The 18,461-nt window shown below is 47.0% G+C and overlaps 1 protein-coding gene across 1 annotated transcript in view; it reads left to right on the top strand.

Moving 5' to 3' along the window:
* myo10l3 (myosin X, like 3) overlaps positions 1-18,461 on the top strand; it is a 346,533-nt gene that overhangs the window by 138,102 nt on the left and 189,970 nt on the right. Inside the window, 6 exon segments of the mRNA XM_084314976.1 lie at positions 3,017-3,061; positions 3,063-3,092; positions 3,094-3,177; positions 6,758-6,945; positions 8,914-9,048; positions 9,941-10,079. Of these exon segments, the coding sequence (XP_084171102.1) occupies positions 3,017-3,061; positions 3,063-3,092; positions 3,094-3,177; positions 6,758-6,945; positions 8,914-9,048; positions 9,941-10,079 (621 nt within the window).

The following is an 18,461-nucleotide window of genomic DNA, read 5'->3' on the forward strand; positions in this document are numbered from 1 at the left end:
GCTCCGAGGTGTTTTAATTGTGACAAATAATAGCAGCAGATACAACGTTTCGACCCTTCCGGTCTTTTTCAATTATGAACACAACACAAAATTACATATTTTAATACAGGAAATGAAATAGAGTAGCTATCAGCCCCACCCGGTGATCATTTTTTAATACATTTTATACATGATTTAGTAACAATTTATCTTTTACATCTTTTACTTTTACATCATGCAAGTCTTGGGACCAAGTGGGCTGATAGCTATTTCATTTCCTGTATAAAAAGATGTAATTTTGTGTTGTGTGTTCATACTTGAAAAAGACCGGAAGGGGGGGCGGCTAAGTGGCGCAGTGGGCAAGGCGCTCGCCACTAACGCCGGAGATGCTGGGTTCGAGCCCAGCTCTCGGCGTTGCTACCGGCTTGGCTGGTCGTTCATACTAACGCAATTAGCAGTGTTAGGGGGTGGGAAGTTGGTGGGTGGGGATCGGACGTTGTGGACAGTGACTCCTACAGGTCGGTTGTGTGACGCCTGCGCAGTAGAATCAGGAAGCGACGGGGGCGGCGTGTCCCTCCACGCAGACCCTTGCCGCTGAAAGATCGCGCTGTGCAGGTGAAAAGAGGCGACGGCTGCCTCCTCGAGTACCGGAGGGGACACGTGATGTAAGGCTTGGTCCTCACTGCAGCCGGCCTGTGGGATGCGTGGCCTAACAGCGTTCGAGACAGGGGAGGGTAGAATTGGATGGAGAAAAAGAAAAAAAATGGGAGAAAAAGTAGATACAAAAAAATATATACGGGACTTGTCGCTCGAAACGTATCTGCTGCTATTATTTGTCAATTAAAACACCTTGGAGCATCAAAAGTGAGTTGCGAGCCCCGCTTTGTTTCATGTACTACTGTTTTTACAGTTTGGCTCAGCACCAAAGAACGGAGGATGTGCGTTATTAATTTTTTCGCCATCAGCATAGATGCCATCTAGCAGCAGCACTACATGGTAGATGCCATCTAGCAGCAGCACTACTTATAATTAGTGCTGTCAGGCGATTAAAAAAATATATCTAATTAATTAATCTAATTAATCACATTTTAATCGCATAACCATTTTATGCCTGATATTCTATATTCTATAATCATATTTCAAATGCATGTGTCCGGATGGCATAATTCAGTACTTGTAGGAGCCAAAGCTATATTTAGGTTATTGTATTATATAATTGTCATAATAGAACATTCTAGAACATTTGTGATGTCACAGTGTGATGTCATGGTCGAACATTCTAGAACATTTGTGATGATGTCATAGCCGAACATTCTAGAACCTTTGTGGTGATGTCATGACGAACCTTCTAGAACATTTGTGTATCTATATATTCAGCAATTCTCTCAGCCAGGTCAGTGTGCATCTTGAAACCGTGCTGAGTGGTACTGAACAGATACACTAAACAACATAGATTTTCGGCTTTCCAGTGTGGAGGAATTTTCATGTGTCGAGTCGGCGGTGATTTTGGAGACTGGGAAAATAGTTTTCTTACCTTGTAGTAGTGACGTGAATATTTAGGTAAATAGATTTAGGACCACTTCTGTAAAGAAAGACTTCGCTGTGAAGAGAAATAAAGCATTTGGATATCTTTGTTTTACACTGGAGCGGCTGTGGACATTATTTTTCTTTATCAACGAACGTACTACTCACGAGTAAGTAATTTTAACCAGTAGAGTGGAACGTCGGCCCTCATAGTACTGTATCTACAAAACCTTGTTTAATCATCTTCCATTGATTAATTTGCTTAGACTTTTCAGGTCTGGTCCATTTGAGCATGGTGTTATTCAGTCAAAGATAAAAAATTTTTTTATTGATATTCTCATTTGGTTCATTACAAGCCTGGTAACAGACACAGTATTTCTGACACTGGGAATACATTCCCTGAGATCCATAGATGTCCCTAGAATCAGATACCAATAACATGCAAATGCAGGGTTTCCCCCCAAAAAACGGAATAATTTCAGGTAATTAACATTACATATCTCTTGTTGTGGAATTAACACAACATTATGCATACTTTTGACAATAAATAAAATCAGAATTTGTTCTTACTTGCTTGCCTGGGTAAATAAAGGTTATAGAAATGAAAAAAAAAATAGTTTTTAACCGATACCGATATTTTCCGATATCACATTTTAATGCCGATATCGGCCGATAATATCGGTAGGCCGATAATATCGGACACACTACATATAATAGATGCCATCTAGCAGCAGCACTACTTATAATAGATGCCATCTAGCAGAAGCACTACATATAATAGATGCCATCTAGCAGCAGCACTACATATAATAGATGCCATCTAGCAGCAGCACTACATATAATAGATGCCATCTAGCAGCAGCACTACATTTACGAGTTTAGCTTTACCTCAACGTATTGTCCCCAAATTAAAATGTCTTTGGTCAACGAGGATCACATGGGGACGTCCTGGTGGTCCTGGTTCTGTCATGGGTTGAATTCAGCTCACATGTGTCACTCCTCTCTCTCTCTCTCTCTCTCTCTCTCTCTCTGTCTCTGTCTCTCTGTCTCTTCTCTCTCTGTCTCTGTCTCTCTCTCTCTCTCTCTCTCTCTCTCTCTCTCTCCTCTCCTCCTCTCTCTCTCTCTCTCTCATCGTTTGTATCACTCTCCACTATAAACCACCAGATGAAGCCACAGTGTCACCTCTCTCTCTCTCTCTCTCTCCTCTCTCTCTCTCTCTCTCTCTCTCTCTCTCCTCTCTCTCCTCTCTCTCTCTCTCTCTCTCTCTCTCTCTCTCTCCTCTCTCTCATAGTTTGTATCACTCTCCACTATAAACCACCAGATGAAGCCACATGTGTCACTTCTCTCTCTCTCTCTCTCTCTCTCTCTTCTCTCTCTCTCTCTCCTCTCTTCCTCTCTCTCTCTCTCTCTCTCTCTCTCTCTCTCTCTCCTCTCTCTCTCTCTCTCTCCATGTGCGGCGCTGTGTAAAGCGAACCCCTTCTCTGAACGCGTGTTGTTGTTGTTGTTGTTCCAGGTGGTCCACCTGCAGAGGTCGGAGGTCAGCAGGGAGATGGTGTTCCCCCATGCACCCCAGCAGCGTCCAGGGAGTGGGAGGACATGTCCTCGCTGGCGGAGCTGCATGAAGCCGCCATCATGCACAACCTGTACCTGCGCTACCAGAGGGACAACATCTATGTAAGCAGGCATCGCCTCGTCCTGCTCACGTTTCACGTTCGCTTTTATATTCGTCACGTATAAAGTACAGTACATTTTTTTCTCCTTTTTTTTCCCGATTTTCTCCCATCCCAATGTTAGTCGTTATGCCAATTCCCAATCCCTTCTGGTCGTTGCACACTCTACCCCCTACCGTCGGTCCGGGAGGGCGGAGACTATCACATGCTTCCTCCGACACATGTGTACCCAGCCCACCGCTTCTTTTCACCTGGCAGCGCGGACTCTCACTGGGAGAGTGTAACGTGTGGAAGGTCACACTACCTCCCCCAGATCCTTCCCTCGCTGTGCAGGCGCACCCGACCGAACTGTAGGAGTCGCTGTTTACAACGACCCACCCTTGCCGGGTTTCCCACCCGCTAACACTGCCAATTGTGTTAGTATGGACGGTCGGCCAACCCGGAAGCACCACAGCTGGATTCGATCCCACTGTCTCTGTGGTGGTAGACAGACGCTTAGTCCGCTGCCGCTACCCGGCCCGCCCTAAAGTACAGTACATTACATTACATTACTCCGGTAGCGCTTGCCTGACCGCAGCAGTGCAAAGAGGCAGTTGTTTGGGTTACTAGAGTCTTTGGCTATTATCTTAGCCTTGGCCCTGCAACGCTTGTATAAATGTCCTGGAGAGTGGGAAGCCCACCTCCAATTGTGCGTTCGGCTGCTGGGCCACTCTGTAGTCTGCTGCGGTCGTGTGCGGTGCTATTCCCAAACCAGGAGGTGATGGTACCAGTCAGGATGCTCTCTATTGTGCATGAGTAGAAGTTCTTAAGGATCTTCCGACTCACTTTGAACTTCTAAGGAAGTAGAGGCGTTGCCGTGCCTTCTTCACAACACTGTCAATGTGTGTGGTCCATGTCAAGTCCTCGGATATGTGGACTCTTGAGGTACTTGAAACTGTTCACTCTCTCGACCGGTGCCCCGTAGATCCCTGGCCCCCCCGACCTCCTAAAATCCACAATAATTTCTTTGGTATTGCTGGTGTTCAGGGAGAGGCTGTTCTCCTGCTGGCACCACAGCGCCAGGTTCTCTACCTCTCCCAGGTAGGCCCTCTCGTCGTTTGCAGAGATCAGGCCCACCACAGCTCTGTGTCGTCAGCAAACTTAAGTAAAGATTGGGTTGTAGTGCGACGTCACGAGCCCGGCGTAGGCTGAGGTGCGCGTATTCGGAGCTTCGCGGACGGATTTGTCTACCCAAGGCTCTGTGCCGCCCCCTCATCCTGCTCTGTGTCTGTGAGCGCATGTGGGAAGAAAACGGCCTTCATCTGTAGCGTGGAGAAGACGGGGGTTGTTCTTCTGAAGTTCTAAGACACTCTTGTGGGAATATTTAGTTGATTAAATAGTCATAATCTAGTGAAACACTAAACTAGCGTATAGATCAAGACCAGTGTGTTGTGGAGGAAAGACGAGCTGTAATTATGTCAATGAGTTCCAGCCACACTGGTCGTATCGTGTTTGTTTGAGCATGCCTGCAGTCTTCCGTGTCCATTTATTTGACCTAAGCCCAACCCTAACCCCTCGCTTCATCTGCCTTGGAACACTAAAGCCCACTCCCAACACCACCCAGATTCCGCTGCTCTCTTTGGCACCATTTTTTTTTAATACCCCCCTTTGAATCTGCATGGGATAATAATCGGGACCCATATGGTTCCCGTCCTCTAGATATCTTGTCTCCTAGTCTGATCTCCAAGGGTTCCTCTGTCCTCTAGATATGAATGAATGAATGGATGAATGAATGAATGATGAAAAAGTTTATTTTTGAACATGTATTCTCCACATTCCTCCAAACAAATCACAATATCAAGCTCCGTCAAACAGAACAATCATGGCGGCTGGGTGGCGCAGCGGACAAGGCGCTCGTCACCAACGCAAGAGACACTGGTATCGAATCCGGCTGTCAGCGTTGCCTCCGGCTTGGCCGGCCGTCATACTGGCTCGATTGGCAGAGTCAGCAGGAGGGAAGCCGGTGGGTGGGTCTGGGTCGTTGTGGACAGCGACTCCTACAGTTGGTCGGGGCGCCTGCACAGCGAGGGAAGGATCTGGGAGAGGTAGTGTGACCCTTCCACACGTTACACTCTCTCAGTGAGAGTCCGTGCTGCCAGGTGAAAAGAAGCGGTGGGCTGGCTACACATGTGTCGGAGGAAGCATGTGATAGTCTCCGCCCTCCCAGACCGACGGTAGGGGGTAGAGTGCGCAACAACCAGGAAGGGGATTGGGAATTGACATAACGACTAACATTGGGAGGGGAGAAAAACGGAAAAAGAACGAGGAAAAAAGATAATTAAAAAAAATATATAATAATAAAATACAGAACAATCATAATGAAAATGAAAATGAAATTATAAACAAAAAGTCAAGAGCAATGTAGTTAGTTAGTTGAATATCTCCAAGGGTTCCTCTGTTCTATCCAAATGACATTACCGCCCGTTATTCTAGTAAATGAATGATGACCCACAAACACGCTTTTGCGACACACACATTCTACCCTGGCAGGGACGTTCTGTAGGTCGCTGCTTAAAATAATACCAGCTTCGCTGCAAACTAGGCCACCCGCGGTGGATGCTTTCTTATTGACCTTGGCTACTGTGCCATAGGATGTATGGAGGAATCTGGAGTTCATCTTTTGAACGTGAGACCAGTAGTCTTTTGTAATGATCATTATGGATATTGGTGTCATGGTTCAATGTGTGAATGAATCATTATGGATGTAGATGTCATGGTTCAATGTGTGTATGAATCATTATGGATGTAGGTGTCATGGTTCATGTGTTAGTGTTAGTTACTAGGTAAATGTGTTAGTGTTACTAGGTTAATGTGTTAGTGTTACTAGGTTAATGTGTTCCAACTTCTCTCCTCTCTCCTATCTCCTCGACCCTCCTCATCTCCTCTCCTCTCTTCTCTCCTCTCCTCCTCTCTCCTCTCCTATCCTATATTCTCTCCTCTCCTCTCTCCTATCTCCTCTCTCCTATCTCCTCTCTCCTATCTTCTCTCCTCATCTCCTCTCCTATCTCCTCTCTCCTATCCTCTCTCCCTCTCTCCTTTCTCCCCTCTCCTCTCCTCTCTCCTATCCTCCTCTCTCTCCTCTCCTTTCTTCTCTCCTCTCTCCTCTCTCTCATCTCCTCTCACTCCCTCTCTCCTCTCCTTTCTTCTCTCTCCTCCTCTCCTTTCTCTCTCTCTCCCCTCTCCTCTCTCCCCTTTCCTCTCCCCTTTCTCCCTCTCCCCTCTCCTCTCCTCTCTCCTCTCTCCCCTCTCCCTCCTCTCTCCTCTCTCCTCTCCTCTCTCTCTCTCCCCTCTCTCCTCTCTCCCCTCTCTCTCCTCTCTCCCTCTCCTCTCCTCTCTCCTCTCTCTCCTCTCCCCTTTCTCCTTCTCCTCTCTCCTCTCTCCTCTCTCCTCTCCCCTTTCTCCCTCTCCCCTCTCCTCTCCTCTCTCCTCTCTCCTCTCTCCCTCTCCCCTCTCCTCTCCTCTCTCCTCTCTCCTCTCTCCTCTCCTCTCTCTCCTCTCCCCTTTCTCCTCTCTCCTCTCTCTCCTCTCTCCTCTCTCCTCTCCAGACCAACATAGGCTCCATCCTAGCTGCAGTAAACCCCTATAAGCAGATAGCAGGCCTGTACGACGAGGCGGCCGTGGAGCTGTACAGCAGACACCACTTGGGGGAGCTGTCTCCACACATCTTCGCTGTGGCCAACGAGTGTTATGGCTGCCTGTGGAAGAGACATGACAGCCAGTGTGTCCTCATAAGGTGGGTGGAATCTGCTCACGAGTCCTCATAAGGTGGGTAAAATCTGTTCATGTGTCCTCATAAGGTGGGTAAAATCTGTTAATCTGAATGAAGGAACACCCCTCTTTGGGGGGACATGGTGGACAGATATAAAATGGAATCAGAATATGAATGAAGTGTTAAATTCCATAAAGCTGGGCGGCTGATTGGCGCAGTGGGCAAGGCGCTCGCCACTAACGCAGGATACGCTGGGTTTGAGCCCAGCTCTCGGCGTTGCTACCGGCTGGCCGGTTGTTCATACTAACACAATTGGCAAGTGTTAGAGGGTGGGGAAGCCGGTGGGGTGGGGATTGGACGTTGTGGACAGCGACTCCTACAGGTCGGTTTGGTGACAGCGGTGAATGATAGTGAAAGGGTTAAAGTGCTTGATTTTTGACAAAAAAAGTCAATGCCTGGAATTCCTTGAAAACAGCCAATCTTTTAACAAGGTGCTTAAAAAGTCCTTGAAATTCAAATCAACCATTCGCATTGAAGGTTTTGTTCATCCATGATAAAAAAAATTCTGAATCAAGAAATATATATTTTTTTTATCGAAAGTTTAACTGTCTAACAAACAAAAACTCAATAAAAAAACAGCATTTAAAAGTGAATTGTATCCTTTTAAATGCTCTTTTAAAATGAAAAATAGTGCTTGGAAAAGTCCTTGAATCTGTGGGAACCCTGTGTGATGGAGCAGCTGGGTGTTGGATAGATAGTTATTCTATAGACGTGTTCGCTGTATACAAACATACCGCGTTCGAGCCAAACATACCGCGTTCGAGCCAAACATATCGTGTTCAAGCCAATCATCAATACCAACTGAGTCACGTGACCTAAGTTGCCCCCTTACCTGCGCAAGCTGCTGCGCTAAAGCAATACGACGGGGCTCTATGGAGAAACCATGACACTCCCCTGACTAAAAGTAGTTTCAAACTAAAACGGCTGGATGTCAGTTTGCCAAATCAGCACGGCTGTGAGTGTGAGTCTTTCACCTTTTACATATCTGAAAAATATTCCAGCGGTCAGCCTGTGTGGAAGGTTTCACCCACCACTGCCTTGTATTTGGGGCGAGATAGCTCTGGATAGATAGACAGACAGACAGACAGACAGACAGACAGACAGACAGACAGACAGACAGACAGACAGACAGACAGACAGACAGACAGACAGACAGACAGACACACACACACACATGCACAATCAACGACAATAACACTATGTAACAAACCATCAAATACACTCACAGCACACACATCCACACGTACACACTCACTTTAAATAAACAACTCAATGTAGCACCCACTTTACCCACTTTAGACACTTTAACACACTTTATATTTATATTATTGGTAAAGAGATTTGCACTACAACTCATACCTCATTGCACCTTACCCTAAGTTGTACCTCATCCCATTTCTGCATTGTACTGTATATTGTATTGTAACTCAGTTACAATTTTTTCTACTGTATTGTATATATGTATATTGAACACTTTTGTTTACACTTGTTTACGTACTTTTGACTTTCTATTTTATACTTATCTATTTGTATCTAGCACACTCAGGAGAAAAACAGGAAAAAGCATTTCATATAAAAGTATTCTGTATTTTTGTATGACAACTAATAAAGAAACTTGAACTTGAACTTGAAACACACAACCAAACACATAATGTGACCCCAGGCTAGCGTCTGGTGGAGGTAATCGTGGTATTGTGCTCTGAGGTCAGGTATTAGTCCACAAGGCCAAGCCTTTCATTGTGCATCAGCAAAGATTGAACTGTAAATGGGTCAGACTGTAATACTCTAATAATCCTAATAAACGTTTTGTTTATTTATTAACAAAATTATAAGGTACTGTGAGGTGATTATTTAAGTGTCTGTCTCTCTCTCTATCTCTCTTTCCCCCTCTCTCTCTCTTCCCCTCCCTCCCTTTCTCCCCCCCCCCCCCAGTGGAGAGAGCGGGGCAGGAAAGACGGAGAGCACCAAGCTGCTGTTGAAGTTCCTGTCGGTGATGAGTCAGAAGTCTCTGGGCTCCCCGGCCTCGGAGAGGACCACCCGGGTGGAGCAGGCCATCGTTCAGAGCAGGTACCGTAATGGAACGCACCCGAGAAATAGGGACACACCGATCCGATATTGATATCGGATATCAGCCCCGATATGACAAAAATAGCTGGATCGGGTATAAAAAAATAAAATTAAAAAAAGATTTTTATTTTATTTTAATATATATATTTTTTTATAATAATATAATATAATAATAAATAAAATAATAAATAACAATTCAGTACATTTATATCTATGTGTTAATTTGTTACATTTTGTTTCACTAAGTTAGGAAAGTAATGCTTTAAGTCAAGCCGGATGTTGTTGCCTTGCACAAAATAATGATCCCACACTCTTCCACACAGTGAGACATACAGTTTATTAATTGAACAATGGGACAATCGGATCGGTACTCGGTATCGGCCGATACCCAAAGCCCAGGTATCGGTATCGGGACTGAAAAAGTCGGATCGGTGCATCCCTACCGAGAAGTACCGCCACCCCTCCTTCATCTGGAGAGTCCAACCTTTCAGTCTAGATCACGTGACGGTCATCTGATTTGTCACATAGTCCATAATACATCCAAAAAAACATTTATGCCAGTTTGGGGTTTTGAGCTATTTTAGAAACAGAAAATGGTAGCATTTGTTAGTTGAAGTCAATGGGGCACATAGCTTCGTGTGCTCATTGACTTTAAGTAGCGTTGTTAAGAAATCCTAACCTGCCTTGCTTCCAGCTTCTTAAAACCTAAAACCTTAGAGAGAAATTACTCCCAGTTCATGACAAATCGGATGGGCTTCTTAAAATCTGTGGACTGTCCCTTTTTAAGGTTGTGTGTTCTGATGGCTCAGCAGGTTGCATTATTTTATTATAAATATAAAGTGTAGGTCGGAGGATTCACCCACAGCTTGTCACTCTTGTCACTCCTCTGCAGCCCCATCATGGAAGCGTTCGGGAACGCCAAGACGGTGTACAACAACAACTCCAGTCGCTTTGGGAAGTTCATCCAGCTGCTCTTCTCCCAGAACGGGAACATCCAGGGAGGCTGTATCGTCGACTGTATCCTACAGGAAGTCCACCGCGTGTCGGAGCGTGCAGGGTCAGGGTCAGGGTCAGGTGCTTCAAGTTCAAGTTTGCTTTTATTTGTCACGTATAAAGTACATGTACATTACAGTGAAATGCTTGGTTCTGTATGAGCCCCCTGAGAATGTGCTTCATACAGTAAAAAAAAAGTAAAAAGAGGAATAAAGTCCCAACACTATACAAATATACAATATACAAAACTAAAGTACAATGAAAGTGCAATGAAGTAAAAATGTGGTTAAAAAAATTGCAAACTCAAAAAAGAAAAATGCTAAATTCTAAAACGAGGTATGGATGTAGTGCAAATCTCTTTAACCCTTTAATCGCCGTTGACGCTGAAACACGTCATTCCCCGCCATGCTTATTCTGCCGATGAGTACAGCGTCTTTGATATCAATATTTCAAAAATCTGTGATCGAAATCATATTTCTCCCCCGGAGACATTATATGTACTGGTGAGCCCCTGTCTACTCTCTAACGGTTCAAGAGGCCATCTGGTGGCCGATCGGCAGATCGCCCAGGGAAGAAACAGGGAAGTGGAAGTTGGTGTTTATTTCAATTTGGTCCGATCACTCGCTATAGGTCCCGGGACTCGAGCTCGACACAATGGATATCGATCCGTTGCCAATAACTCGATAAACAACATGATTTGGACGTATATACTATTATACAACCTGGAAATGGATCGGGTATTTCTATATCCCACAATAGAAAAAATTCTGTTCCACGCTCATCTCCCAACGGCGAGAGGAAGCTACGGTGAGTTTCAGCGTTATTTTGTAATGTCTTCTATACTAACTGCTCCAATCAGGGCCGCCTCAGGGGGTGTGCGAGCAGTGTGGTCGCACAGGGCCTCGCGGGAAGGGGGGCCTAGCACAAAAAAAAATAACCGACTCATTGCCAGAAGTGAGCGATTCGACTCACGCTCACGGCAATGAATCGGCTCCTATGAACGAGTCGCTCATGACCGACCCATCACTAGTGTTGTGAAGGGCCAGATTAAACTGAGAGTCTACCTTTATTGTTTGATATACTTTGTATATTATTTATATATATACACGGAATATCCCTTTACCTGCGTTCAGACCAGAGTAATATTCGCTCTCCTATTGGACAGCGCCCCCAGGCGCCAGCGCGCAAGCCCCCAACGGCAAGTTCAAAGACAACTGCAGGCATGTCGGAACATGCCCGGAGTCAGCGTAGTGATACCAGAAAAGGACTGAGGTTGGGACTAGATATTCACTTAAGTATAAATACAGCGCAAGGTGCGCACACCGTGCTTAGTTCAATTCAGTTACGTTCAGTACCTTACCCACCTTCACCACGAGTCAACGTGCAGTGAAGTGAGCAACCTTGCGTCTAACAGAGCATTGAGAACCGTGTGGGAATAGAATGGTAAAAGTGTCAGAGTTTAATGAAGTAACGTTGAGTTCGACTTAATCTAATGTGAAGTAAATAGTCGTTCATTTATTGTATATCGTGCGGCCACAGTTCTTTCGTGTGTAACATTACCCAGCGGTTCGTCGTGTCTTTAGCTAGTGTACTTAACCAGGCTGTGTGGCCTAAATACGTCGCCCACACCCGAGGAGTCCTAGGCGGAGAACCGTTGGACATGTACACAGGAGGATCGGCGTCGGCGATTGCAGAACCATTACTGGTTGGATTATATTGATTTGGAACGTGGTACCCGGAGAAGAGCATCGTTGATTTCCACTATCGTTTGGGATTCAACCTCGTGAGGATTACAACTCGGGTCGGCCTCGTGGACGGGGCTGGCTAGCTGTCATCAATGCTGTCGAGCATCTGGATTACAATTATTACTTTGCTGCTGATCAAGGGAGTTTACAAGGACCGACTCCTGTACCTGGAGTCTCTTTATTCCTCATTGAATCAGACGGAGTACCCGAACATTCCTCTACCCTCCAGGCCTTACACCCCCGGAGGGAACCCATTGTCTCCAGTCGGTACCAGTGTTGCCCTATATAGTTGCTACTATACGACAGGTGGTGTCAACTTAGACCCATCGTAGTATTCCTGCTATTCTTAGTGACTCATGCTCTTGACTGACTTTACGTATATTCTTCGCCATACAAGGACGACCCTAATTCTCATTCTGTAACCTAACGTTGCCTAATAATAATAAATTACCCTCAAATACTATTTCTGTGTCAATGCCGTGTTCTTGTGGGTGTTCACCATCTATATTTGATGTACTGTCTGGCCAGTAATTAAAGTACATAACTAGCAGTGGTTTAATCTATCACAATCTTTAACCCTTAGAAGTCAACGGGGCCTATTGCTCCCGTGGGCGGAGAACAAAATAATTAGAATCTCTCACAAATGCTCAGGAAGTCCCGTTTTTCAAAAATCTGTAAAAATAGCACAAAGACAATTTCAAGTGCATAATAGTGTAATCTATATGTATCCTTACTTGCTAAACATAATACGACTTGTAAATATGTTTAATTCTTGCTCAATTGTATAGTTCTAAATATCCCTGTATTCCCCCGAAACTACAACGCGTCACGTACATGCACGCGCGCACACACACACAGCGCATATCTGTTAATCACTGAGTGATCTAATATGCATATTCTTCAGCGCGAGAGGGGGGGGGGGGTTGTGTTTCTCACTGTCTGTCGTTGATAATAATAGTCCTGCAGTTCGCAGTTCATTCATTCACGGTGATGACAGCTCTCTAGTCTAGAGTAGAGAGGTGGCCTGTTACTGTTCCATGATTTTCATTCGGCGCTTCAGCTCACCTCGCAGAGCAGCGGTCCCGCGCTACTGCGGTCCGTTCTTGACGAGTTCGAATCCCATTCAATCTTTTTTTTTAACGTGATTTTTTTTTACACGTGTATTCTTTACTGTACTGATACAATAGTGCATATTCAGAGAGAGATATAGGGAGAGGCAGCGTCGAGACGAAACTTGTGTCGAGTCTGCTTCTATGTGCAACAGAAACTCCTGAACGAGTATACCGAGGCGCTTTGTGAAGGAAAGATGACGTTGTCTCTCTCTCTCTCTCTCTCTCTCTCTCTCTCTCTCTCTCTCTCTCTCTCTCTCTCTCTCTCTCTCTTCTCTCTCTCTTTCTCTCTCTCTCTCTCTCTCTCTCTCTCTCTCTCTCTCTCTCTCTCCTTCAAATGGGCTTTATTGACATAGGAAACATACGTTTACATTGTCAAAGCCAAACAAAACAACTATTTGCACAGCCATTTGAAATCTACAGTTACACATTGCTGTATTTAGTGAGGTAAATGAGTACAAGACATGTTTCACAGACACACACACACACACACACATACACACACACATACACAGACAGACAGACACACACACACATTTACATTTACACATTTACACATTACATTTACATCTAGTCTAGTTTGCTTATTTTTTTTTGATATGGTACAGTACTGTAGATACAGACACAGGCTATGGTTAGACTAGTGTATTCCTGGCGTTTTTTAATACGTTTTTGACGACGTTTCATGTCCTATCTACACAGAAATGCGTTTTTTGGCGTTTTTTTGTGGATACGGCTGAAACGCAAAATTGTGTTTGCGTTTGGAGATACGCAAAAAAAACGCTTCGACAACAGCGTGTAATCTGCACGGAGCAGTTGTTGCGAAAACGCCCATGCGCAGTAGATACCATCTGCGTGCCCTTCCTGTGTACAGTGTGTGTGTTTGGGACAGAGCTCCGTGTCCCAAATAGCTGCAGCTACCATGTGTTGTCAAGTTATTGTTATAAGGACCCCAGTCCAAGCTACAACAGTCTGCATTCCCTTAACAATTGTTTGTATTGAGCCGTATTGTATTGTACCCATATGCAATATGTTAAATAAAGTTTACATCCATTCATTCTGCTAGCATTACCGATTGCATGGGCAGCTGGCTAACGTGAGCTATCAGGATTCAGACCCTGTTAGCTCAGAGTTCCTCTTTCAACTTAAGAAGCATTAAACAAAATGGCCCAGTCATCTATTCACCTTTGTTTAATACACACAGCGTTGTCTCTAATGTTATCTAACTACTGATAGCTCGCGATATCATCAGTTTTGATGCTGGCTAAGTAGCGTGAGCTAACGTTAGCTTCTAGCCACAATGCTATATTGTTATAATGGCATACTCCATTGACGTTAGCATGCAGCTAACAATGCTACCGAGCGTTTTTTAGGCTAAACTATCCGCTCTTGGTGGTCACTTGTGTTGATGTTAGTTTTGTTTCATCAACAAATGACAGGCAGAACACACAGTGAATGTATCCGTTTTGTTTATTGCACTTTTATTAGGCTTTGCTGAAAAATTATTGCTGCATTGAGTAAAGCAAGATGGTGGCGCGGCATAGGCGCCTGCCTTATTGACATTTTCTTTTGCTGGAGCTTCCACCAGGAAGTGTATTGGCACATTCGTTCTGATTGGTTGAAATTGCCTTCATGTTTGCCACCTACTGCCACCTACTGCTTTGGCAGTGTACTACATCAGTGTGCTTGGCTGACAAAAACGAAAAAAAAAAAAAAAAAAGTGTGACTCGAGGCGTATGACGTCGCGGCGATACGCGGCGATACGTATAAGAAAACAATACGAAATGATACGAAAGGTGTAACCTCAGCCACAGACACACACACACACAGAAACACACACACAGGCTAGGCCTCCTGCTGGGTCCATTCACTGGAATAACAAAGGAATGACTGGGCCTTTGCTCAGGTGTGAAATGGTGCTAGTGACAATGATCACATTGAATTCTGGGAGTGTAGTTCTCTCATCAGATAGCTGAATGAACTTGGATCTAGTTCAAAGTCCTATACTGAAAAGGTGTTAGGATTTTACCAGAATGTTTGATAGGACATTGATTGAAAACTATCGTCTCAAATTTGACAATTGATGGCTTATTTTGAAGGTATGAATCTGTAATTTTATATTATGTAACAAAAAAAAAGGGGGAAATTCTCAGGAGGAGGAGCTATTTAGGTTAGACTTCTAAGGGTTAATACAGTCAGGGTTTTGTAACCCCTCAGTTACAATTGGTCCTTCGAGCCGGATGGTATCAGTGTAATATTTAATATAATATTAATATTGACATGGCCAGCGGTGAACACTCCCCAAGCGGCTCCCCTAAGCTAGAACGCCCGCAGCGCAAACGTCAGCTACCTCCATATCTGGAGGAATTCGCTTTCGTTCTACCCCCTAGCTTATCTAAACAGACGTTAAATACGGATAAATCGGATAGTCTAAGCATGTCCAACCCTATCGACTTGGCGACCCTGCCAGTAGAGACCCCAGTGGGTTCAAACGAAACTGACTCAGCTCACGGGGGGGACCAGGTGGGACATGACGTGGCTATACCTCCAGACAGCGTCACCGGGATAGACCCCGGAGCGCTCCAGGATAAAGAACGCGCTCCAGGGATAGAACCCGACACACCACCAAGAGAAGAGAACCGCGCCCAGGAGATAGACCTCGGAGCGCGCCAGGAGAACAGATCTCCAACAAGCCCTGTCAGCACCCGATCACCTCCGTCAGTGTCATCCCCCAGCGAGGCGGACCAGATACTGGCGCAAGCCTTGATCGCCACACTGACAGCCTCAACCGAAAGAAACCGACTCCAGGGTGAGCGCGACCGGCTTCAAGCAAAGACGCTTAGTGAGCGCGAACACTCTGCCACGGAAAGAGAGCGCCTCCACGCGCAACTCCAAGCGCAAGCCCTTAGTTAGCGCGAACACCCTGCCGTGGAACGAGAGCGCCTCCGGGCGCAACAATTAAGTGAGCGTGAACACTCTGCCATGGAACGAGAGCGCCTCCAGGCTCAACAGATGAGCGAGCGCGAACAACGAGAGCGCCTCCAGGCGCAACAATTAAGCGAGCGCGAACACTCTGCAGCGGAACGAGAGCGCCTCCAGGCGCAACAATTAAGCGAGCGCGAACACTCTGCAGCGGAACGAGAGCGCCTTCACGCGCAACTCCAAGCGCAAGCCCTTAGTGAGCGCGAACACTCTGCAACCGAACGAGAGTGCCTCCAGGCGCAACAAAGGAGTGAGGACGACCGCATAAGACTGGAGGAGAGGCGCCTTCAGACGGAAGAGAACATCGAACGAGACCGCGCCAATGCACAGCGCGACGCCGCCAATGCCCAGCGCGAAGCAGAGCGCGACAGGCTGCAGGCGCAGATGATAGAACAATTGATCGCCAGGGCGACACCCCCTCTCTCCGCACGGAGCTCCCGGAGATCATCACGACAAGGGTCTAGGGCACCTTCCCCTACCCGACAAAGCGACCCGGGACCCGGCCAACAGGAGGAACCTGTCTACGTCTCCGAGCCCCCTCCCCGACCGGTCCATACGAGACCCAGCCAACGGGAAGAACCGGCCTACGTCGCCGAGAGACTAACTAGAAGACTCCAGGACCTAGAAGAGGAAGAGGAGGAATATCAAGCCCACCAGCGCGAACGTACTCTGGACCAGGAGGCCCAGTACAGCCCCGACTTCAGCCCCGAGTCACTGCACTACAAACCCCCGACCCAACTCACGGGTGAGTTTGACGTACAGTCAGCACCGAGGAACAGCACCTGGGGACCCGGCCTCTGGTACCCACCAAGTACTAACCCACGACCACACGTACGGGGAGACTAGCCCAGGAGGCCTCTTCCCCTACGCTCACCAATGTACCAGCCATCCATGGCATCGTAACTTGGCACACCGACGTTCCCAGACTTTACGCGCAAGGACAGAGCACAGTACACGGAATTACGCATGTGTTTGGAGACTATGATGTCCGATGTCCCCGACGAGTCGTACAAATATGCCATCCTCCTCAAGCATCTCAAGGTGCCCAGAGCGCATAACATAGCGCTGGCATATTCCAACTCAAGCACCCCATACTCCGCGGCTCTGGTGGCCCTCGACCAGCTATATGGACGCATATGGGATTACGTGATCCAAGAAATACGGGATATCGACCGCCTCCCCCCAGCCAAAGACAATAGAGCACTGGATGACCTCTATCAAGGTACAATCCCTCGTGGGGATGCTGGGGTCCCAAAAGGAGAAGGGGAGATATGAACTGTATGCAAATTCTAATGTGGAGCGAATACTGGAGAAGCTCCCTCCAGCCCGCCAAGAGCGTTTTCGGCGGCAGAGAGACCACCGTGATCCCAACGGCCCAGAGCCATCCCTCCTAGACCTGGCCGCTTTCCTCGCAAGGGAAGTTAGTAGCCTACGACTGGACACATTCGTGTGGAGTGGATCTAGCCCAAGAGATGGACCTCGGAGGTCCAACGATAACCGCCGGTCTGTGACCGTTATGCACCAGGCCGAGTCAGTGCCGCAGCACAAGAACCACAGCACCCCCCAGACCAAGGGGAAGTGGAAGATTGTATGCCAGTACTGTGAAAAGGAACATTGGCTGTCTCAATGTGACACCTTCAAGAAGCTGACCGCTGACGAGGTGAGTCAGTGGATCAAAGCCAACCGCCGCTGCTTCCGCTGCGCACGCAGCCATATGGCAGCTGAGTGCCGCCTAAAGAAAAGATGCAGCAAGTGCGACGGCGCCCACTTGGAGGTCCTACATGACAGCAACAAGAAGAAACCCGTACCCCCAAGCAGCTCGAGAGTGAACGTCATGTACATAGACCCTGCGAAGAGCGGGAGCTCCCGAGTGCTCTTGAAGGTGGTCCGAGTGATCTTAAGCTACGAGGACAAGGTCATGGACACTTACGCCGTCCTAGACGATGGGTCAGAAAAGACTCTCCTCCTCGCATCCGCCGCAGCCCGGCTGGGTCTGCGGGGGAGCGAAGAAACAATGACAATCCGTACCATTAGAAGAGACCTGAAGACCATAAAGGGTGAAAATGTCTCCTTCACGATAGCAGCGGTCGGGCAGCCCGAGAAGCAGTATAGCATCACTAACGCCTTCACCAGCCACGACATAGGCCTGTCACAGTACACCTACCCCATCCCAAAGCTGATGGAGAAATACGCGCACCTACGTCAACTACCTATACCGCTCATCGACGACGCCACCCCGACCCTGCTCATAGGATCCGACCACGCACACCTCATCGTCCCAGCGGACCGGGTCCACATCGGGCCCAGAGGCTGTCCAGCAGCGGTCGAGACCCGCCTGGGTTGGACACTACAAGGCCCCCTCTCCGGGTCTTCCAACCGACCGACAGCCACTCGCTGTCTCTACACGAGGATAAACGAAGAAGACACCACCCTCCTGCAGCACGTCGAGAGGCTATGGACATTAGACGCGATGCCCTTTAAGAATGAAAAGAAACTCGTTCGCTCAAAGGAAGACACTTATGCCATAGTCCTCCTCGAGCAGAGGACAAAGAGAGTCGAGGTCAATGGAGTGATGAGATACGCA

Source organism: Notolepis coatsorum (assembly GCF_963971535.1).
Source record: "Notolepis coatsorum genome assembly, chromosome: 5".
NCBI lineage: Eukaryota > Metazoa > Chordata > Actinopteri > Aulopiformes > Paralepididae > Notolepis > Notolepis coatsorum.